Here is a 23,957-nt window from a genome sequence, read left to right as displayed (position 1 = left end):
GGAGTTACATTCTAAAAATAACCCGCGAAAGGTGAAATCTGCGAAGTAGCCAGCTTTATTTTTTACAATTATTATAGATGTTTTAGGGCTATAAAACCCCTCACTACACACTTTATACACTTTTTTCAGACAGGCATGAACATTTTCACACTTTTCTCTCTTGTTTAAACACTCTCAAAGTTCAAACCTTCGTAGAAAAATAAGTCCAGTATTATAGAATGAAACCAAAGATGAAACCCATGTCCAGGTTACCATCTTCCTCTGCCTTTTGGGTGCTACCGCAGGTGCCTTTGATGGACATTGTTTTTGTTGACCCTTATGAAGAAGACATTGAGGGAACAGTTTACCCTGCCCGGGATAGGGTTACTGGGGCCCCACCCTGGAGCCAGGCCCGGGGAGGGTGCCCGAGGGCGAGCGTCTGGTGGCCGGGCCTTAGTCCATGGGGCCCGGCCGGGCACAGCCCGAAAAGGGGACATGGGCCCACCCTCCCGCAGGCCCACCACCCGCAGGAGGCGCCATAGGGGTCGGGTGCATTGTGTGCCGGGTGGGGGCCAGGAGCAGAGGCCCTGGCGGACTGATCCTTGGCTACCAAGACTGGCAATTGGGACATGGAATGTCACCTGTCTGGTGGGGAAGGAGCCTGAGTTAGTGCATGAGGTTGAGAGGTATCAGCTAGATGGCTTGGTCTCTGGAACCAGTCTCCTGGAGAGGGGCTGGACTCTATCTCAGCCTGGAGTTGCCCCTGGTGAGAGGCGGCTGGCTGGGGTGGGTATTCTAATATCCCCTCGGCTTGCTGCCGGTACGTTGGGGTTCTTCTCGGTGGATGAGAGGGTTTGTTCCCTGCGCCTTAGGGTCAGGGAATGGGTCCTGACTGTGATTGATTGATTGATTGAATCTTTATTTTGAACATGTTGAAAAAGTACAACAAAATAGAATTAAAAGAGACAAATGAACAAAGCAAAACAAAAGGAAAACGAGCAACCACAACTCCAAATAACGTTCATGTTCAAAAAGGAGCAGGAAGAAGCATAAGCTTATTTAATCCCACCCCTTTTCCACTATCTAGTATCAATAGACTACAGAAATAGAAATACCTCCTTGCAATTACATTATATGTCATGTGTATTTTTTTTTTTATATATATATATATATATGTATATACATATATGTTTCTATCTATCCATACATACGTATATACACATACGCACATATACACATTTTCAATAAGCCCATTAACACCTCAAGGATACACAACCTACAAATATATATATATACCCATACCAACATACCCGTGCACCCGCACACACTGTCATCTGTGCTTAAGCGCCGAGTGGCAGTTCAGAGTACCCGGCCTTCTTAGAGTCCCTGGGTGGGGTGCTGGAAGGTGCTCAACCTGAAGACTCTGTTGTTCTAGAGACTTTAATGCTCACGTGGGTAATGACAACGAGATGACAACGAGACCTCGAGTGGCGTGATTGGGAGGAACGGCCTCCCTGATCTGAACCCGAGCAGTGTTTTGTTGCTGGACTTCTGTGCAAATCACAGTTTGGCCATAACGAATACCTTGTTCGAACATAAGAGTGTCCATAAGTGCACGTGGCACCAGGATGCTCTAGGCCGCAGGTCAATTTTCTAATTGTATCACCTGACCTGCGACCATACGTTCTGGACACTCGGGTAAAGAGAGGGGCTGAGCTGTCAACTGATCACCACCTGGTGGTCAGTTGGATCAGGTGGCGGGGGAGGACACTGGACAGACCCGGTGGACCTAAACGCGTAGTGAGTGTGGTGTGCTGGTACCGTCTAGCAGAGGCCCCAGTCCGTGAGATCTTGAACGCACATCTCCGGCAGAGCTACAACAGCATTACAAGGGAGACTGGGGACATTGAGTCTGAATGGACCATGTTCAGCATCTCCATTGCTGAAGATGCTGCATTGAGCTGCGGCCACAAGGTGGTTGGTGCCTGTTATAGTGGTAACCCCCGAACCAAATGGTGGACACCAGAGGTGAAGGGAGCCACCAGGCTGAAGAAGGAGTCCTATCGGGCTTGGTTAGCCTGTGGGACTTCGGAGGCAGCTGAGAGATACCGATAGGCCAAGCGGAATGCGGCTCGGGCAGTGGCTTAAGCAAAAACTCGGGTGTGGGAGGAATTCGAAGAGGCCATGGAAAAAGACTTTTGGACTGCCTCAAAGAGATTCTGGCAAACCATCAGGCGTCTTAAGAGGGGAACGCGGTGCTCTACCTGCACTGTGTATAGTGCTGGCGGAGCGCTGCTGACTTCGACTGAGAAAATTGTTGGGCGGTGGACTTGGAGAAGGCATTCGACCGTGTCCCTCGGGGTGTCCTGTGGGAGGTGCTGCGGGAGTATGGGGTGTCTGGCCCATTGCTACGAGCCATTCGATCCCTATACAACCGTTGCAAGAGCTTGGTTCGCATTGCTGGCAATAAGTCGGACTCGTTCCACCAGGGCTGCCCTTTGTCACCGATTCTGTTCATAATTTTTATGGACAGGATTTCTAGGCGCAGCCAGGTGGCAGAGGGCTTTCACTTCAGTGGCCTCAGAATCTCATCTCTGCTTTTTGCGCATGATATGGTTCTGTTGGCTTCATCGGGTGATGGCCTCCAGCTCACACTGGAATGGTTCGCAGCCAAGTGTGAAGCAGCGGGAATGAGGATCAGTACCTCCAAATCTGAAGCCATGGTTCTCAGCCGGAAAAGGGTGGAGTGCCCCCTCCGGGTGGGGAATAAGTTCCTGCCCCAAGTGGAGGAGTTCAAGTATCTCGGGGTGTTGTTCACGAGTGATGGGAGAAGGGAGCCGGAGATAGACAGCCACAGTGATGCGGAAGCTGCACCGGTCCATCGTGGTGAAGAGAGAGCTGAGTGTAAAAGCGAAGCTCTCAATTTACCGGTCGATCTACGTCCCTACCCTCACCTATGGCCACGAGCTGTGGGTAGTGACCGAAAGAACGAGATCGCGGATACAAGCGGCGGAAATCCGGGAGGGGCTCAGAGTAGAGCCACTGCTCCTCCACATCGAAAGGAGCCAGCTGAGGTGGTTCAGGCATCTGACAAGGATGCCTCCTGGGTGAGGTGTTCCGGGCATGTCCCACCAGGAGGAAGCCCCGGAGCAGACCCAGGACACGCTGGAGAAATTATATCTCTCGGCTGGCCTGGGAATGCCTTGGTGTTCCCTCGGATAAGCTAGAGGAGGGGGCTGGGGAGAGGGAGGTCTGGGCTTCTCTGCTTAGGCTGCTGCCCCCGTGACCCGGCCCCGGATAAAGCGGAAGAAAATGGATGGATGTTTTTGTTGGGGATGAAACTTACAAACATATAATACAGCACTTCAGAGTCACACTGCTAGTGATCGAAGATTTATGTAAAACTGAACGCATTCTGCACTGTACAGGAGATACGGCATGGAGGAGATTGATTGACAGCGGTTTACAGCCGATCAGAAAGCAGAATACAATGCGCTGGAAAAAAAAAAGCCACGCAAAATTGCACAAAAATTATTGCATTATAGCTAACCCTAGCGGAACACTGTACTGAAAGTAGTTCTAGTTGAATGTCGCTCTGTCAAACTCATTAACAGCCACACAGATAAAATCCTGCAAGAGTCTTTTATGCGATTCAATTCTTAAATAGAAAAAAAAAAGTATTTCTAAAGATAACAGGGCTAAACTATCCTGAGCAGCAATAACATTCAGTGCACTGCTTCAGGAAATGTGTTACTGGTGCCAGGCAATTTGCAGAAACTTTTATAAACTAAACATGACCTACCTGGAACACTACAAGGACTCTGGGCTGGTAGTCATCAGCCTCGAGTAGTACATAATCCCGAGATAAATGACCCATCACATTACTTACATCTGCTGTGTTAACATCTGCCTCTCATTCATCTGCAACACCTTCGGCGGGAGATGCTTGGATGATTTTACACATATTCCATTCACATTCAGCTGTAATGTAACATCTTACTCATAAACAGAGCTGCTGGATCTACTCACGGTGCTTTCCAACTCTCTGCCCTTTGAGACTTGAACGCCTTTCAAAAGGAATTTCTGTCAAAGATTTGCTTGCACACAGTCTGTCACAAGCTTTGGTCATGAATTTTGCCAACACTTTGTTTACTCCAAAGTTTTGTAAAAATGATTAAATTTTCTAGCATTTGCATTTTTTATTTTTAACTTGTTCCCAAATTCTTCTACTGATTCACTTACCTGAATAAACACAGGCTTAATAAGCAGTAATTGATAACGTTGGTGTCGCCAATGTTTTTGAAAGGACATTTGCCTTTAAAGTGTCATCTTATTTTGTTTAATACACTAAGCCACTGAAAACATTTAGTGGTAATTTCACTGACTTTGATAGAAAACATTTATTAAATTCTAACGTGAGAGACAAATTCATTGTGTAATTACACTGCAGATAAATAAAGCTTCCTCTGCTACCTAAAACACTCACTCTCCTTCACACAAATTAAATTAATTGATTGACCTGTTGCACTAATTTGCACCTAAGTACCAGTATTTCGCTGCCATTAAAAATTATTTGCCATCATTACCTTTTGTCGATTAAATGCATGAATCCAGCAGAAAATTAAACAAAATGCAAAAAGTGTAAGCTAAGTAGTGTTAACTAGTGTTACAGAGCTGCAGCTATAATGTTAACGCTGTTTTCAGCAGGAACAAGAGCATGACTGTTCCTGAATTTGTTCCTGCTGTAGGCTATGACAGATTTTGAACTTTCTCTGAAGAATATTACTGCATTCATTCTTGACCCAAAAACCTTGCTATTGTGTTTGGAAGAGACTCATGAAGGTATGCTATGCATACTTATACTACTAATTACACCATGTGGGGAAAAACTCATTATTCTTTGAGCTATTTTATTCTAACCTACCAAACACTGTAGCACTTTGTTCTAACTTTATCTGATTACAGATATAAAAAAACAACAACACTTTATTTGATTCCTGTATTTTTCTAAGAGTCTATTGAACATGTAAGAGCTGATACATTAAGACACATCATGTGCCACTAGCTTCAAGCTACAAACCATTTTTATGGTGGAGAAAACGGCATAAATGACAGCACAATTCAGTTTAAACTTTTCTTTTAGTTTCTCATCAGTCTCCTAAACAACACTAAGTTATACAAACCCCCCACCCCAGTATTAAATCCATCAGTATTGATTGATATTAAAGTCAGGATACGGCTGTAATTTCATGGATACCTTCAAGCTATTGATTTAACAACTTTAATCAATTATTCATTTAATAATTCTGCTTGTATCTTTGACTTTATGTATGTGAAATGCTGTAAAAAATATGAATGACTTGGCTCAATAGCCTTTAATCTTATTTGAATTTACGTGATAGATTTCTTCCAATCTACAATGTAAACATGGGAAGCGTATGAACATCTGGATTTCATGCAGGATCCATTTATCATGTTCTCTGTGGGTTTGTGTGGGTTTTTTCTACTTGAAAGTGCAGTTAATGTGGTTCATAAACATTGTTTTTCCCAGTATCCTATCAAGCAGTCCTGTCCTCCTCGCTAACTAACTTCTTGACCATCCTCATTCATAGCAGAACATTTCGTTATCACTTGCTCAAAAATATATGAAAACCTTTAACTGCAAGATTTTTAAGGACTGCATTTTTTATTTTTAATGACATTTTTGACCATTTCTTATACTCAATTGTACAAATAGCCCTAACATGCAAAACTCAAGTTTATCTGATGCATTTCTTGTTTTACAGGAGAGATTCAGTAATAATTAAAAGACTCCTAATCTCTTGCCAGCTTTTGTTGAGAAAATATCAATGATAAAATGACCGATCTAATCCTTTATGTGCTAGACCAACTTTAGTGATATAGGCGGGGGGATTCCCTCAGGTTATAGCATCCATCCAGAGGCTCCAATATCAAAGCTGTAAAAGGTGCAGTATGAGTCTTACTTTTAGAGCAGATTAACTTGATGTTTATCTAATTTAATTTGCTCAACAGTTAAAACGGGAAATAGTCCCAAAGCTCCCAGTAGGCTACTCCAGCATCACCTGCCACATCCATCTTTTATCTTTAGCCATGACAGTTTAGGATAGATGACTTAAAAGTGTGGTTTCCTGTTGGAATTACTACTAACAAATAAATAAATAAAATGAAAATTCATTAAATTATTTTTTGGGAGAAAAAAAGCCCAGTAATCAAACATAACAAAGCAACAAAAAAAACCCAGACATTCCTGCCTATATTTAAAGCTCCTTTATTTGCTTCCATGATGTTTTATATCTTTCAGAGTCTGAGAACAGCTATATGTAAATTTTGTGTCTAGTTATTGGATATTTTTCCAGCAACTCCCAACTTTTCTGTTAAAAAGAACCATTACTAAGAACAATAAATTGTTCCAGTTACCCTTTAGTGGACAGTTTGAGTTGAAGTATTTCACATCGCCGTGCGCGCACATACTTTTAGACTGGACGATCCCTTTGGGAATCAGCACTGTGACCTGACATTAACAAAACCAAACCGGCAACAATAGCTTTGCCCGGCAGCTGCTGTGAGATGAATTACCGGCAAACTTTATGTGATTAGTCAGGGCATTGCATTAGCAAAGACAAGACGTAACTCATTTTCAGGTACAAGAGCGCACGCTGCTGTGTAGCAGTTTGACTTGTGTTAGCGAGAGAAAGTCTTGGTTCTTTAAAGAGTCAGTGTGAGGCGAATCTAATGCATCTTGGCAATGAATAGTGTCCATTGATTCCACCACATCAAACTCTCTTCCTCTTCACAGTCCCTTGCATGTCTCTTGCTTGGGGTTTTTGTGTGCGAATGTGTGCACACATAGATTCCTCTGGAACAGAGGAAATCCATCCAAGATGAGAATTTATGCAACGTTCCCCTCTGAAAGCTTGAACAAACTGCCAACAGGAGAAAAATCTTGGATCCATTTATTTGACAGTGATTAGTAGTGACTGATTATTTCAGGGCATGGCATCGCCTGCTAGGCTAGGGGGGTCATGTTTATGTTGACTGATGAAATAAAGAGACTGACATCAGGAACTCCTCCACACAAACAAAACAAAGATGCATAGAAAGTTGCCCTCTTACTCATGGTATTAAGGCAGAAATTGTGGTGTGACCTGTTCTTTTCTGAGAGCACAGAGAGCGCCTGAATGCACAGCGACAGCAGTATCAGTGTGAGATCTCTTGAAGAGGAATGGAGCTGTAATGTCATTTATCTGCAGGCCTCTGTTAACGTTTGCTCCCAGGGAAGTACGAAATTGAGATAAAAACTGGTGACCAATCGAGTGTCAGCCTGCCTAGTGCCTGCTCGCGCTGATGACGTTCTGATAAAAGCGACAGATGAGAACACGTGCCACATCCTCAGATCCCAGTGGTTTCTATTATCAGGGGCTCTGTATAGCATATTCATTGGCAAAGCTTGCAAACGTTATACAAAAATCAATACTCTGCTGACTGGCTTGCTCCTTTTTTATTATAGGTCTGGCCATAAAGTTAAGTATGAGTCATTATCAAGAACAGCCTAATTTCCTAGATTTATGCCGTTAACGAGGGCCTTTCAGTCTTTGGTCTCATCAGTGACAGTCTTGTTTATGAATGTGGAGAGTGTAGTATACCAGGATAGCGATGTCAAATTTCAGAGCAAGCTATAAACTGGGCTCATGGTATGCGAGCACCTCCCCTTGGGCCTAATATCGTCTAATAGAGACAATGGACTTCGATCCAATCGATTCTATAAATCTTTAAATTCTTTCTTCAGACGCATCACAGATTAACTTTCAAGTTATTATAGGTGTATATTTCCAATAACACAAGTGTGTTTTTTGCTGTGTTTCATTATTATTTTTCTTTTATACGTGCCATTTTTACACGTATACAAGTGCAATTTTAATTAGTTTCAGCATTTGACGCTCAAATCATTTAGATTTATTGTGCTGAAAGCAAAAAAACACACACACACACACACACACACACACACACACACACACACACACACACACACACACACACACACACACTCCTGGCCTTTGACTGTTAAATATATTAAAATAAAGGAGGCTAGACTAAGGGCCCTGGTTTTCACGACTGTTGCAGCTGTACTGAACTGAGATTCCAGACACTTAGTAATCATCATTTTACATAACACTAATCAGATGTTTAGAATGATCATTTGTGCATTTATAAAATGCAGCAATTGGATTGAGGGATTATAGTGTACCGTGCACACTATTTATTTTGTTCCAATGAAGCATTTCTTCAAGTGCTACAAATTCACACAGTAACTAAATGAATACACAAAATTAACATAGATTTAACATAGATTGCACCAGCCAGGTAATGTCTCAGTCATGCTAGAAAAACAAAACAACAAAACAAAACAGAACAGCAAACTACTTGGGACAAAATTGTTATTCGCCAATCTGCCACAGGGTTTTGGCCAGCTCTAAGCTTTTACTGTGAATTCCTTTTTAATGTGAGTGTCCTCATGTACAGAAGGCAGCAGATATGCAATTTTTTGCTGATTTACTACAGTTAATTGCTGTTTCATCACAAACACATTCCGTATAACTGCCATAACTGGGTTCATCTTATTCATCTTACTGCTGTTTTATTGCTCTCTTACACAGCAACTAACCACAAGTGGTTGCAGACCTGGTCCCTTTGTTAGAAGCAACTACTTCAAATTCAAAGAGATTAAAGTTCATTCCACAGAGTTGTAATTATTTTGTTTGTGCCGCAGTCTATAAACACTATTTTCCCTTGTGTGACTGTAGCATTGATGCTATAACCTTGAAACTAGCGCCTGTTTTAATGGCTACCATCTGGACAAGGACAAAAGTGGAAAGTTAACCAACATGTGTCAACATATGGTAAATAATGGGCACAATCCCTGAAAAAAATATAGCATGAAATATGTAGTAAGCTAGTTAGCAGATGTGCTAACTATTCTGTATGTTAGCATAAATATTGGCAACATTTTGGAAAAGCTGGAAAGGCAGACACTATTACAGTTCTTCAAATGTATAAATAATACAATTAAATCAAACCTCCGCCTTACATTTATTGTTATAGATACCATGAATGAACTTTTAATAAAGACAGGGGAGGGTTAGCAGAGAGACATTTAACACCAAAAGGAAAAACGTTGTAGTAAAAAAACACAATGAAACAGTAACAGAAACGTCACATCTTACCTTGAAATCGCAAATGCATGTCACCATGTTCCCAATTCTTAGACATTCCCCATCAAACTTGCATGTGTTGGTGTCGCACAAGAACAGGTCTGTGTCCCGGTCATCGGAACCTGGAGGACCAAAGCCAACAAGAGACAACAGTGATTAAGTGCTTTTCTGTCGAGCCTTCAAGCAACTCTAACCTGAAACCCATTCAGGGTCGTTCCTAATGAACCTCTGCCATTAGTCATATCTCCCTCAGCACACTGCACTCTTGGAACACATAGGTCTACTGTGCAAAAACACAATGCTAGTGCAATCCTTGTCCTTAGCTGCCAGAATGATCAAATGAAAAAGCAGTAGTCGCTGCTGAAAGGTGAACAAAAGATTTTTTGTTGATGGTATATTACATGATGTTCTGATGATGCTGGAGATATTGAATGGTAGATAGTGCTCTTTAATACATCGTTTTAGAAAGCACTCAGATGTTTAATAGAGGTGACATTTAGGTTCATTACTGAGGTCATGGCGTATAATTTTGTGTCCTACACAACATATTTGTTCTGTTTCTCCACCCATTTATTTCTCTTTAATATTTGTTTGTGTACAACAAGACTAACTCCTGGGGCGTTGTCCAGCAGAGGCAAAACTGGGCTATGATCCAATTCAGGCTGCGTTAGGGAGCTCAAATGACTCCAACATAGCTTTCTGAATCAAATCAGCGAGTCACATGGGCCTGAGACTGTAGACTGAGCTCAGGGCAGTTAGCTTACCTGAAGTGATTGCTTTAAAAAAAGGCCACGTGCACAAAGGCCGTAACATGTGCATGAAGGCTTTTTCCAAAATACATTTAAAGTATATTCCACCAAATTCCAGCTGACATAAACCCGGCAATCGTGCAGTATCTATTTGCACAAAGATTATTTTAATGCATTCCAAGTTAAAAGTTGAAAAGCTGACCTTTTTTTTAAAGATCACTGAATAAAATTTTATAGCTTAAGACATTTGTCAGACAAACGAATCTGAGAACTTTTTGCTGAGAATATTTATGAACCAAAGGGCTTAAATTATATAAACATGGCCATGATGCCCAGGTCAGACTGTAGTCTCACTACAGAAGATTTTTTTATTTACGTTTATATTGACATGTCTATCATCCTTATTCAGCTATAAATTGTATTACATCATCATGAATCAGTGAATATATTAGATATGACATATCACAGACATGTCAGTAAATTGTCTTATATGCAAAATGAAATTGCATTCATGACTGACAGGCTGCTTTCTATTGCTCTAAGCCAGGGGTCAGCAACCTTTAACACCCAAAGAGCCATTTGGACCCAGTTTCCACGCAAATGAAAACACTGGGAGCCGCAAATACTTTGTGACATCTAAAATGAAGATAACACTGTATATATTGTTTTTTCTACCTTTATGCTTTGTCTGAACAACTAAAGTGAGTTGTTTATGAAATCCATGAAGTGCTACAGTGAAAATTACATTTTATTTATGTAATGAACACATTTTGAACTCTTAAAGAAATATAACAAAAAGGAAAGACACCTAGCTGAACTAAAATGATCCATGTAGCAAAGAAAAACTGTTGTGAGCCGCCAGCCTTATATCGACTTTGGGCTTTTGGAGCATAGCAGAGCCTTGACCTGAATTTTAAATTGGAAAAAAGCACTATGCTACTAAAAAAATGAAAAAGAAATATTTGCAAAATTCTGCATAAATATTTATGTATGTATTTATTTATTTATTTATTACACAGTGAAGTCACTTTCATCTTTACGCAGGACTGTAAGCTGTCATCTGTGAGGCGGGAGCGGTGTTTGTTTTTAACACAGTTCGCGGTGGAGCTGCTGACATAATGTGGATCCGAAGATCCATAATTGGCCTACCTGGGGTTGAAAGTCTCGATAAATGCACGGCATTTCGGCGAGTATACCGGCTTCCGCGAGTGTGACGCTTATTTTGAGCGACGAAAAATAATAAAATATAATTTTATTTTTATATTTCAATATCACAATCTTTCAATTTAGAACTACAAGTTTAAAAAGAACTAATACAAAAAAAAAAATACACTTCAGCTAAATACTTGTAATTTATTTTCCCAAACCACGCGGAGCCGCAGTATAAGGACTAAAGAGCCGCAAGTTGCCGACCCCTGCTCTAAGCATTTGCAGTTAACCCTTAAAGTCCAGTCGACTATATTACTGGTATACATGTTTTTTTCTCGACCTGTCCAGGGTGTACCCCGCCTCTCGCCCTATGACAGCTGGGATTGGCTCCAGCACCCCCTGCGACCCTGAAAAGGATAAGCGGTAGCGAATGGATGGATGGATGTTTTTTTCTCAAGAAATTATAATGTGTTTTCTAGCAAAATATCCAGCTATTTTATTAATATTAATTACTAAATTAATATTAATCCTCCCTCTGCAAAGAGTGAGGTCCTAACACTGTTTTCAGCCACAACAGTCAGGTTAAGCTTTAATAATTTGCTGTACCCTTCCTGGTGAGTACTGAACATCAACAGAGCAGTTGTTAGAGACCAAAAGCAGAGTTAATATAGAGTGCATGCTAAATCTAGAGTCATGAATCACATGACATCACACCAGATGAATGAACAATGGACCTCTGTACATTTTTCACATTATTTCACTGTTTCCATTTAAAAGGTTGCATGAACAGCTTGTTTTCACTCCACCCAAATAGGACAAAAAGACTGTGATTGCAGATTTCATGACTTCTGCCAAAATAACTGTTTTTCTGATGAGAACACAACACTTTTTAAACATCAAATGCAAACACTGAGGCAGTTGTATCATGTCATTTGGCCATTTATCAGTCCATAAGTGCGCACAGAAGGCAGAAAAACAAAATAACAAAAAGCAGACTAATATAAATAATTAATATGATATTGTCAAATTTTAGGATGTAATTTTAAGCAGCAGACTATTTTCATCCAAAGCGTGAAGTTGGTGGTTTTGAATTCCCATGATAGTTAACAATAAGAAAATAAATCTAAACCTTTTCAGAAGGAAGGAAACCAGTTCAACTAAAGTTCCCACGAACTGCATACACAGTATAGATTAGTGGAATGACAGTATTTGGGTACAGCACGTTATATACACGACTAAAACCTGGAGAAAAGATGCAGTTCAGTGTCTTTTAGCAAGCATTTTTAAAATATTTAATTAACCATTAAAAAGAAAAACACAGTTAGAAGGTCCACAAAGCATGGCAAAATTGGAATTTGGAGCTAAATATGAACATCAAACAGATTCATCTTTGATGTTCAAAGATGAACAGTGTGGGTTTTGTTCTTTTATGTCTCAAGTTTATACTTTGCAGCCTTAAGGGAAAAGCAAATAGGCGAGTGACGTTTTATCTATTTTTTTCTTTTAAACACGAGACACAGATGAAGCAAGTATACGATGAAGATGCTGAGTATTTAGGTTTAAACAACAATTAAAACACATACATATTCTTTTATCTGCGACCATTATGAAAGCCCCCAGGGAAAATGCACATTTCTTTGGGATCAAATGTCTCTTAAGAGCAATAAAATTAAATTTTAGGTTATTTTAATCAACCTTATTTAATCAAACAATTAGAGCATGAAAAAAACCCTCCTAATTGGGTGTTTAACTTTTCTCACAGAGATATTCTTTATTACCACACCATCCTACAGGGAGCACATTACACTATCCACTACCACAGTGAGTGTTCTGACTTTCATTTAGCCTGGCTTTTACGATCAGCCCCAAAAAAGTTAATCAAGCAAACTCTACATTAAGAAATACACAATTTAAACGATGAAATCTACACATTAGTAAAATAAACTCTTTTTTTTAAAATTCTGTGGACTTAAAAAAAAAAAGCAATAATTTTGAGTAAAATCAAAGCGAAATGTATTCAAATATCTAATCATTAGGGAAAAGATGCTTGGTATAAAGTGAATGTATCCAAATCAAGTAAATGTCATTTGACTAGATTCCATTAAATGCAACATTGTACACTGACTTTACAGGCATAAACTAAACGTATGCAAAAAAAACCAAACAAAAAACCATTATCAACCACAAAACTGTTCTCATTATTACACTGCCAACGTGCTATCATGACATTGCATTAGAGGTAAGGAGCCAGCCTTGTTCATCTCACAAAACGGCAAAAAGTTATCATGTGAAATGGCACGTGTGATATTCATACACATCATAATGCCTGGCTGTCTGTGGATGTTACAGGCAAGATATCTTACAAAGCTATTTTATATTCATAGATATCTTATTATAATGGACACTTTGACACAGTATCTCCTGTAACCTGTCATAACCAATGACCCTCTCCACTTCGAAAAGCCCTTCTTGGCATAGAACAACCTATCAGGCAATAATACCCCATGGAATAGAAGAATAGAAGCTAAAATGAACCTGCTATTTGCCAGGGTCCTGAATGACCATAAGTGTAAGCTCTCTGTGAAAACATACAATCACTGAGCCAAGAACAGTGGCATGAGAGGTCTCCAAGCTTGGAGTGCACGGATGGAACAAAGCCCTCAGCCTGAAGAGGGCCATACAAGACAGTCTGGAAAACCACACGCAAAAAAAAATACAAATAAAAATTGGCACCCAGGCAACTGGCATGTTGATGATACTCACTGGAGAGAAGCATTGTTAGGATGACAATCATACAACTGGCTACATGCATACAAATGATTGGAAAATATCAGATCATTTTCAAGCCAGCTAGCAAAGTCTTTGAAAGATTGGAAATGTTTTTGTGTGTGAGCGTGAATCTGTGTGTGTGAAATCAGTCCAAGCTACAAATTTCATAGTTTGATATTTTAGCTTTTTTTCAAGGTTCTCTGGGCAACAGGCTTATGGAAAACAAAGGTGGGGAAAAAGAAGAAACTCGATTTTAAATGAAAAAAAAAGTGACTCCTCCACAAGTCATTAAACTGTCTTCTTTACCGAGAAACAGATGCGAAGCTTGGACATCCCCAGGAGCCAGGAAGCAAGAGGAATACATCTATCACTTGTAAACAATAACTCACAGGGATTCATTACTGCTGGAGACATTCTTATCATTTTATGAACAACAGTGCAATCAAGACTTGCAGATGAAGATGCTTTGTCTACTGGAATCAAAGACGATTGTTCCTCTGAACTGTTTACAAGGATGCGAGTGGCATATCAGCTTTTGTAATAGCTGTAAATGTCTGAAAAACAATCATCATGTGACATAAATTATGTTATGTTTTATACTTGCTTCTCTTACATCTTCAGAGACACTGGGGCCAAAAGGGTTTAGACTGCAGGGAAAAACGGCACCAATCTCAGTCCATTGAGAATGATTGCCTACAAGTGGTATTTACTGCGGTGGTACAACTTGAAAAATGTCTTTGTTTACACAATAATAAATGACACAGAATCAACAGGTTAGTATTCATCACCTTTGTTTTTTAATCATAAAACCATTTTGCCTTTTGGTGTAATCTGATTTCAGATTCTCTTATGTGGCAGCGGCTTTGAATTCAAAAATTCAACCCCACATGTTTGGCAAACATTAAAAAAAAATAGAGGTGTTGGAAGTTTGAAATGTATCCATTTTAAGGAACCTGAAACACGATTACAGTGATAAGCATTACTGTTATCAACTAAAAATGTTGTCAGTATCCCGTACAAGTACCTACATGTTCAGTCAGTGGATATTAGCTAAACATATTGTAACATGCTGTGGGATTATTATAATTGTAATTGCCTAATATGTGATTCAAAGTCAGTAGCTTACAGAACATTTAGGTTGAATTTCTATTTTACTAACATGAGACTGGTTTGATGAAGTTCATACAGACTTCAGAAACATTTCTGTGACATACTTTACCCCATAAAAACTTTGTAAAAAATGTATATGTATCAAGAATGACTGAATACAATATATCACCTAATTTTCTTTCAAATTAAAGTTATACATCCTTCGTAAATGTCCTCCCTCCATAAGCACATTAAACCAATCGTAACCAGGATTCCTGTTGAGTTGGCTGGCTTCCTGCTGCTTTGCGGCACACATGAACGGGGGTAAAGTAAAGTAATTTTATGGTTTATCCAGATGTTCTGAATAAGATCAGATCAAATGGATAAAACTGAATCCTCAGAACAATATATTCACTATTTTACAGCTGCTCAATCTAAAGAGGGGAAAAATGTATTTTGGGTTAGTGTACCTCACATACCTGGTTTGGCCAAGCTCAAGAGGACAAGTTTGATCAAAAAATATGAATTCTGAAACTAGTTTTGGCATTGACAAAGTTACGTATTTGAACCGAACACATTTAGGGAGTAAAAGAAAAAATACCAGTGGATTCTTTATATGTCAGAGTTATACTGAAAGGTGGGGACCTGTTAATTACCTTTCCAGCAATGTATTTTTGGAAATTTTAAAAGCTTACTGCAAAAGTGCTACTTGACTCCACATTACTGTCTGCTCAGCTGTGAGGCAGACTATGCTTCATTTATTTGAGTATTGTAAGCAACAAAGGCCCAGATTGGGTACTGGACAAATGATGATTCCATTTTATAATTTTATATGACCCCAAGCATTTTTCTTTTTTTCCTTTCTTTTTGTTTTCATACCCGCAACATATATGCCTGGATGGATGGATAGATGGATGGATAGATCTGGCAAACAACTAAAAAACAAAAAGATATAACCCTCAAGTGTTAAATAGCAAACAGTGCCGAAATTAAATGTGCACCATGGCTAAGAAATTATGCACTCAACATGTGTAGTCTGGATGTCACCCTTAATTGGCCCATGTGGTAAATAACACATAAGGCCTGAATATAACAAAAGAAATGTGGGCCTGGATTTGCAGTTAAAGTTGTTATAATTTATTTGTGCTTGGTTGATGTGCAGAACTATTATGGCTAACACTTGGCACAGATCTGATAAACAATAGCAGACCATCCAACTGATATGAAGACCAAATTAAAGTGTCTAGTATTAGTCACATCTGGTAACCAACTGATTAACAGATAATTAGCTATCTGTTAGCTAATCTTAAGGACATTTAGCTAAAGAAATCAGATGTGTTAGCAAGCAAGAACAAATGCTCATGAATCAGCAGGCGAGCCAGAGTAATTCTGGTCCTACCCCAAAGTTTAAATGTAATGTTTTGCATAAAGCACAGGTTGTAAAAGCTAGGACCACTTCTCTTCCTTACACTTTAAATCCAGGGTTCTAAAATTGCTGCTAATGGGCTAATTTGTGCAATTTCCTGTGCGCAGCAATTTCCTGTAGCTGCGTATAGCCTTCAATGATTTGTTGGCTCCCTAAACATGCACTGAGTCAATAAAAATGTGAAAACCACAGCTTTAAATAGATCTGCTCCAAACCCAGCATTACCAACTTTACCAAAGGTAACTTTAAGGAGAGAACAGAAAACAGATGCAATGATGAAATCATTCCAGCTGTTATTGTTTGCTTTGGATGTGTCGCTATGTGTGCTGCACGCTCCCGTGCCTCATTCCCAACCAAATGTAAATGGGACACGACTGATACAAGTTCCGTGCACGGCCCAAGCTGCACTGTGTCGGAGTCCAGGAAAACGTATACTTCCTGCTCCTGCCCTGTCGTTCCAGGAGGAGATTACAGTGAGCTGAATAATTAACGAAAACAAGCTGCCAAACATCAAATATTGAGAAGGTAATGTTTATATGCTAACGATTAAGATGCCAAGCGAAGCACTTACTTGTCTAAAAGAGAGAACTTGTTAGCCAAATGCATCTCCTGCTACCTACCTGGAATTTCACTGCACTAAGAACTATGCACTAAGAAGAATGAAGAGTTCTCCACCCAGGTTTTAAGCATTGTGCTGATCAATAATTAAACAGACTAAATTAATAATGAAGGCTGAACAACCACAGTGGTGAGACATCTTCTCCTGACCTTTCTCGTACTGGAGGTCTTTTTTTTATAACTTTGCAACAGGTTTTTTTCACATGTTTGTGAGGGAGGAAGTAACAGTTTAGTCTTGTTATATCAGATTATTGAACGCTGAACACCAAAAGCAAGTCATAGTTTGTTTGGTCTGAAGCAACTGATGGGTTTGTAAACTTGTAGCTCTTTCTTGTGGTTTGGTTTCTTTTTATACAGAGAAAACTTGAAGTGATCCAAAATTTGTCATTACAGCATTCAGTTTTCTTGCTGGCCAGATGTTTCTGTGGAAGGAGCAACAAACGTAAATACAGGAAGAACGTATTGTGTTCTGGACTATTGAGACCTCGGCTCATTTTACAGCTAGCAGTTACAATTTGTGTACTCTGCACATCTATGGTTCTTCTTCGCATCTCAGAATACAAAACATAACACAGCTAGGGGAAGATGTTTAGCACAAACTTGCAGTGTACTTCGGGTAGCTTGCTTGGCTTGAGGTAAGATCACGTTCTAATCATAAACAAACCGCTCTGGAGGTTGTTTGCAACTGGACTGAGACCAGCTCCTCCAAAGGATGTTGATGCAGATGTTTTTGAGTGTGACCTGTGTTCAGTTTGCACAGACAAACTGCAACAAGGAGGGAAATTACACTAGACTTTGCTTTAAATGGTCTAAACCATGCAGGTGTGAAAACATCCTGAAACTTTAAACAAATTTTCAAGATTTTTTTAAATGAGAAAGTAAAACATAAAGCATTCTTAATTGACCAACTTTCATTTCACTACTTTAACAGAACCAATTAGCAACTTCAGATTGGTTTGATTAAACCAAGCCAGCATTGCTTATCTCAAAATTCATCTCTCATTGCAGTTTATTGTCAGAGGTGTAAACCTGCATGCAAGTATGTCTGACTTCTGTCTTGACAGATCTCGAAAGCAAATGGCCAGTTATCCCCTGAATGCTCTTAAATTCCCTCCACTTGATGGGATTTGCAGGAGGCTTTGCATATTCTACACTTATCCCTGTCACTATAAGTCTCAAAGCATCACATGGACTTTTAAAGTTAACAATAGCAAAGTACTCACTGAAGAACAGATTGTCTTTATCACAGAAATGTCCCCACAGGAGATGTAAGGTATAATTAAATTGTGAGCAGTCATTCATACAGTTTATTATTACAGTAGAAATGTGTGATAAAGATAAAACTGAATTGGACTGAATTCCTTTCAGCAACCTATGAATGCATTGTTCTACTACTTGTTTTAATATGACCAAATACAGCCAAAAGCTTTGAGCTGATCGTGTGTAAAAGTCTGCAAGTACATCTGTTAAGGATGTCTATCAGCCAGCTGATGTGCAGTCGGTATATAACACAGACGTTACTTGCTTGTTTAAAGCAATACAAGCCCAAAAATTGCAGGTTTGATTGAGATAATTACACAAAATTCTAATTATATAGTTAACTGCGTTGGATGAGTATGACATCTTGGATAAAGCAGCAGTTTTTGAGTGCATGCAGGTGAATTGTCACCGGAAAGAATTTTACCCAGCACAAATCTGTACAGAAATGTGTTTCAAAGAGTCCCAACATGACAGTAGTAACATTAACACATTACTGTAGTGTTAAGGCAATATTAAATGACAGGTGAGACGAGCCTTCAGTTTGGCTATAGGGAGCCTTTTAGGATCTTAAAACTCAATGTACTTGTTGCACTGATCGACATCATCACAGGATCAGGCAGCAATAAATTGTGCAACTTAAGGTCCGTGTCCAGCAAGCTACTATCTAGGAACTAGATGTTCCTGATTTTGATGATACTGAACAGGAGACGGGTGTGTTTCATTTGTTAGATAAAGGACCTTTACAAGGGAAAAATGACTATAAAGTAACAAAAGCCACGTCCAAGTCCTAACATATCTGACATTTAGTCTCTAGTGAATATTCCACATATCCTACGCCCCCAAGTGAGACAACAAGTTCACATCTGAAACCTTGTTAACTCTTTTTCACTTGTTATTACCAAATACGTCATACTATAAGATGTTGAATTTTAATCGACTGTTTGTCATTGCTACTCTTTTCTTATGTTTAAGTCTGTCTACAATAGCAAGTAGGGCCAAATTCAGGTCTAACTTCACAGACAGAAAATTACATGCCATGTGGGCCTTTATGTCTTTAATAGGTGCTGGTATTTTAGCTGATTTGTTTCATTTAAATTAAGAAATACCTTGGTGTTCTTTACATATGACTGCTTGTTTTCTGATAATATTGCCTAGATGAAGGATGTCGAGGGTGAAAAGTATTGGCACTGAACCCTGTTGAATGCCACAATTACTTCATGCGTCATCATGAAGTGACACAAACACCAATAAAGAAAAATAAGCATCCCCTCTTTTCTCTTATGGCTTTTAATGAATCCCTTAATTCTACATCCTGAAAATGATAACATTTTACTGGACAAATAATGATGCAGCAACAAGTATAAACACAAATCAATAGAAAATCGACCAACTCGCAGAACAAATGGGCCCTTTTTATAGCAGTCATTATGACTTGTCATGGCAGGAAAAAATCATGTGTTTTTAATTACGTTAACAACGATGCAGTTACACTCAGGTGTCCTAGAAAGTCATAACAGTGTGACAAGGAGTCTGCACAATACATGCACAGCATCAGAAACTGAAGCAGCTAAATGGAATTCAGCACTCGTTAACTTTATAACCATACTGCTCCTAACCTATTGTGATGTGTCAACATGTCAAATTCTTCATTTTCTGTAACATTACTCTGTCAATATGGTGGCAAGTGTTAAAAAACATTTCACAGTTCAGTTATCCCTTTTAAAAATCTTGGCACATAATGTATGCAATGATTATAGCTTCCCACGCGCCTAACTCAAATATAATTAATTAAAGAAATATATACTATATAGGACCTTAAGAAGTGTGGAAAACATTTCTTTCTGCTGCAGCTTCACAGAGCCACAACTCGTACATTCAAATCTTTTCACAAATTCTACCTAGTACAAGATGACACGAGGGATTTGAAGAACAATTTTATGTCTGTACTCGCACTCAAACATTCACTTGGTGCCCTTCTAGGATTGAGATTGAGCTGTTCTGCCTCCTCGCTGGCAGTTCCTCAAGCCATTAACAGATGCAAGCCAAACAGAATGGCAGTCTTTGTCAAACCAAGTTTTTTCTAACTCCCTTTTATTCCATAAAACAAAATAGAATTCATTGCTTTTTCAAAGGCGACGCTGTTGAAACTGGCAACTCGTTTTCTTGATACTACTGCCCATAATTATCTGTTTCTTAGCACTGAAGTGACATTGGGCTCATCACCAAACTGTTTTTCAGTCAGTGCCATTCTCCCTGCGCTGCAAACTGTCACACATTGGTGGTGTTGTTAGGAAGAAGTGGATAATTAAGCCCTGTGCCATTACTGCGGGTTTATTAATATCATTATCTTATTTTTATTATCTTTCAAAGGGTCTTATCTTTTCATGGTGGACTACATGTCACTTGTTGTGCTTTATTAATTGTAACTGATGCTGGGTGCATGTGAGTGCATGTCCATTGTTCTATCATATGCACTTAAACCTCCTCAAGGCGTGCAGGATAAAAGCTTTCGCTGAAATGCAGATGAGAGTGTGTCAGGAAGTGGGGAGGCAGGCGAGTGTGTATTGGGACAGGATGTGTACCATTATCAGTGATTACGTGCTGATCACCACCATCAACAGCGGCGGCGGCACAAAACCAGCCTCCAGTAGGTTACAATGCAGTAATCTGAATAAAGATATGATCAATTATCGGCCTGAATCAGAGGAGAGTACTGTTCAGATGAACTCATTCATGACTTCATCTGCATGTACTGTAGATTCTTGGGCCACGGTTTCACTTGATACCTGGGCTTTTCATTACACGATGAATAATAAAACAAAAACAAGGAAAAAAATCCTTGTACCACACACCTGATCGCTTGTCATTAGTGGATCAATGACATAAAATTATCCTCATGTATTCCCAGTTCATTCATTACCTCAGTGATCCTTCAACATTAGCACTTCAACATGGGTAACACGGTACAGGAAGATAGAATCACAGTCTGATGTTGCGGATGTTTGCATCACGGTTTTGGTCTCAACCCTATGAATACCAGAGATGCTTAGAATAAAGACAGCAACCTTCGACAGGTTACAGTAATACGATAGAGTTCAATCGCTTCTTGTTTGCGTGTACTTAATTAAGTCTGACTTAATCAGCCCATTATCATAATCAAATTCATTTTTAAAACTTTGATATCCAAATTAAGCACCCCCCCTTTCTGATTGGCAGTCTAGTTTGTAGAATCAAATATAGATCTATCATGCAGCATTTCTTAATATCATTCCTATACATGTCACATGTGCATTAGTTATGCTCTTTGTCATAAATGACTTCCCCTTTCTTTTTATTGAGATGTCATCCAAGCAGGCTACACTGATACTCCTTTTTTCAAGCAGCAAACAGCAGTCATAACTCTCATATTGATGTCTGGCTGTTATGAGCTATAATATCAATACTGCTACTGCCCATGAGTGTGTGGAACCGGCTTAGAGCTATTTTAAGGGTTCAGACTTAGACAGGCGACAGGGGAAATATATGGCGGCACAGTCGGCTGATTTACAAAGGGAGGCGAGGCGCTGCGCTCTGCAGCCCGCTCCGCTTCTTTTATCGTTTTGGGCACCAAAGGGAGAAAACAAGTTTATAGCTCAGTGGTCTGTTAAAGAAACGACAGCATTTTTTTATTATTATTATTTAAAGGTGTCAATTAATTAAACAATTTGCCTGCCAAATAAGCCCATAAAACTAGGCTGTAATTTCCTGCTGCGATCAATTTGCTGGGTTAAAGTTAATGCTCAATCTGAGCGCGATAAAACACCCAGGAGTTGACTAGAATGTGTTTTTGCTTCGGGTTGCTCGCAGACCACACGAAAGAAGCCCGTTTGAACTCAAACGGAATTTCTGCGACCTCAAACTAACCGTGTTGGTGTTATTGTGGCGCACGCCGCCTTATTCCGTGGACAAGCTTCCCACAGACCCCAACTCCTCCCCGCCTGCTCTATTTCTCGTTAAAATGATCCTTAATGTCGCTGCTTCCACTTCGTGTCGGATCGAAATCATCGACCCTCCCGCTCGCCTGCCCGGTGACATGATCGCCGCTGCATGCTTTGCTGTCAAGCTCCGAGGCGAACTCAGAGAGGCTAAATGCACATCAAGCAAACCCCCTCCAAAACTCTGCATCCCCTCATCGTCGGGCTTTTGCGGTCGGTATCTGCAGCCAGAGTGCTCCACGGCTCCAGCACAGACCCCGGGCATGCTGACAGGACACAATCACAAAACTACAGCGAGGAGAATGAGGCGTCTGTTGCAAGCGCACTCCTAAACTTTGATCTGGTCGTGCTGCTCAGTCTCGGGGATCTAACACTAGTCTCACATGAGTTTAACTTCGATGTGCGTCTAGATATTTACTGCACACAACCTGGAGCGAGGCTGCTATTGAATAAAATGACTCTCACCGGAGCAGTTCCAGCCGGTCGGCGTCTGGCAGTCGCTGAGGGAGGAAGGGAAGGCGCGCAGCTGCTCCACAGGTAAAGTGGCGAGAAACGAGACGAGTGTGATCCTGAGCCAGCCCCCCGCTGTCCCGCTCCACCGGCGCAGTCGTCGGGGCTCCTCGAGAGGTGCCTGAGCCGCCACGGACAGACCCATCTCTCACTGGCCCCGACCGCACAAGCGAGGTGGGAAAGAGACGCAGACGCGCACCGACAACTCCAATCCCAACAGGTTCAGCGGGGCGCCTAGAGACCTACAGCAGAACATTTTCCGAGCGAGACCGTGCGCCCCATGTAGCAGTGCCCCGTGTAGACCGGCCAAATAGGTTCCGCCCGATCCAAGCGAGAGTGCGAGAAGGAGAAAAAGAGGTCTAGTGGGGGCACTGCCGAGGGGTTGGTGGGCGATGGAGGAGGCTGTGTGGGATGGAGGAAAAAAGTTAGCGACGCAAGCGAGAAGACTTGCGAGCAGGAGAAGATGCTCAAAGATGAGGAGAGGGGAAAAGATGGCAAAGGGGGAGAAAAGGAGGGTGATATAAAAGGAGGTGATAAAACTGCACAGCAGAGAGGATGAAGCCAGAGTATCCCACGGGCAGGATTTGGAGACGACGGCACTTGTGTAATAGTATCCACGGGTGAAACGAGCAGCGGTCCTCCCGATTTAGTTTGTATGTGCGGTGCGTTCAGAGTCGCGGCGAGTTGGTGTTTCTCTCTCCCCCTCTTTCTCTCTCGCTTTCTCAGCAGCAGCTGGCTGTGATCACGTGGAGCATGATGCGAGGAGGAAGGGGGCGCCCCTCAGTAACAATTAGAACGGATAACTGGTGGAAAAGGAAAAATATAAAAACACGCGATAACAGAGGGAAGAAAATAAAAGATTTTTTTTAATGAATGAAGATAGAAAACAAAGTAGTCCGGGCTTTGTCCCGGGGCTTGCTGATGGCTTCTCCAGGAATAGGCAGCATAAAGGAGGACACACTGCCTTTATAATTGGCCAGGAGCATTTAGTGTCTGCAGGAATCGATTCGTCCAGCCTGGCCTGGGATAATTGCTCCGCTTTGAAACGAAACTGACGCTATTCCTGAGACTGCCTCCAGGCGATCCACAGAGACCTCAATAGTATTCATATATTTTTGAATAGCAGCTACTGCTGTCACGCAGGGCGGGGCGGGATGGAGCTGGTAATTGACGTGCTTTTGGTCATGAAAGAAAGTGCACAGCA

General features: G+C 40.6%; 1 protein-coding gene across 1 annotated transcript in view; it reads right to left on the bottom strand.

Moving 5' to 3' along the window:
* Positions 1–23,709, bottom strand: part of LOC146370248 (tomoregulin-2-like) — a 131,068-nt gene extending 107,359 nt beyond the window's left edge. The window contains exons 1-2 of the mRNA XM_084908932.1: positions 22,709–23,709; positions 9,222–9,331 (exon numbers count right to left, since the gene is read on the bottom strand). Coding sequence (XP_084765058.1) covers positions 9,222–9,331; positions 22,709–22,898 — 300 coding nt within the window. The 5' untranslated portion in view covers positions 22,899–23,709. The remainder of the gene's footprint in view (positions 1–9,221; positions 9,332–22,708) is intronic.
* Between the last annotated feature and the right edge of the window lie 248 nt (positions 23,710–23,957).

Source organism: Perissodus microlepis, chromosome 16, assembly GCF_051167445.1.
Source record: "Perissodus microlepis isolate ML-2025 ecotype Zambia chromosome 16, ASM5116744v1, whole genome shotgun sequence".
NCBI lineage: Eukaryota > Metazoa > Chordata > Actinopteri > Cichliformes > Cichlidae > Perissodus > Perissodus microlepis.
The sequence above is the reverse complement of the archived record's forward strand: the minus strand, read 5'-3'. Positions and strand labels throughout refer to the sequence as shown.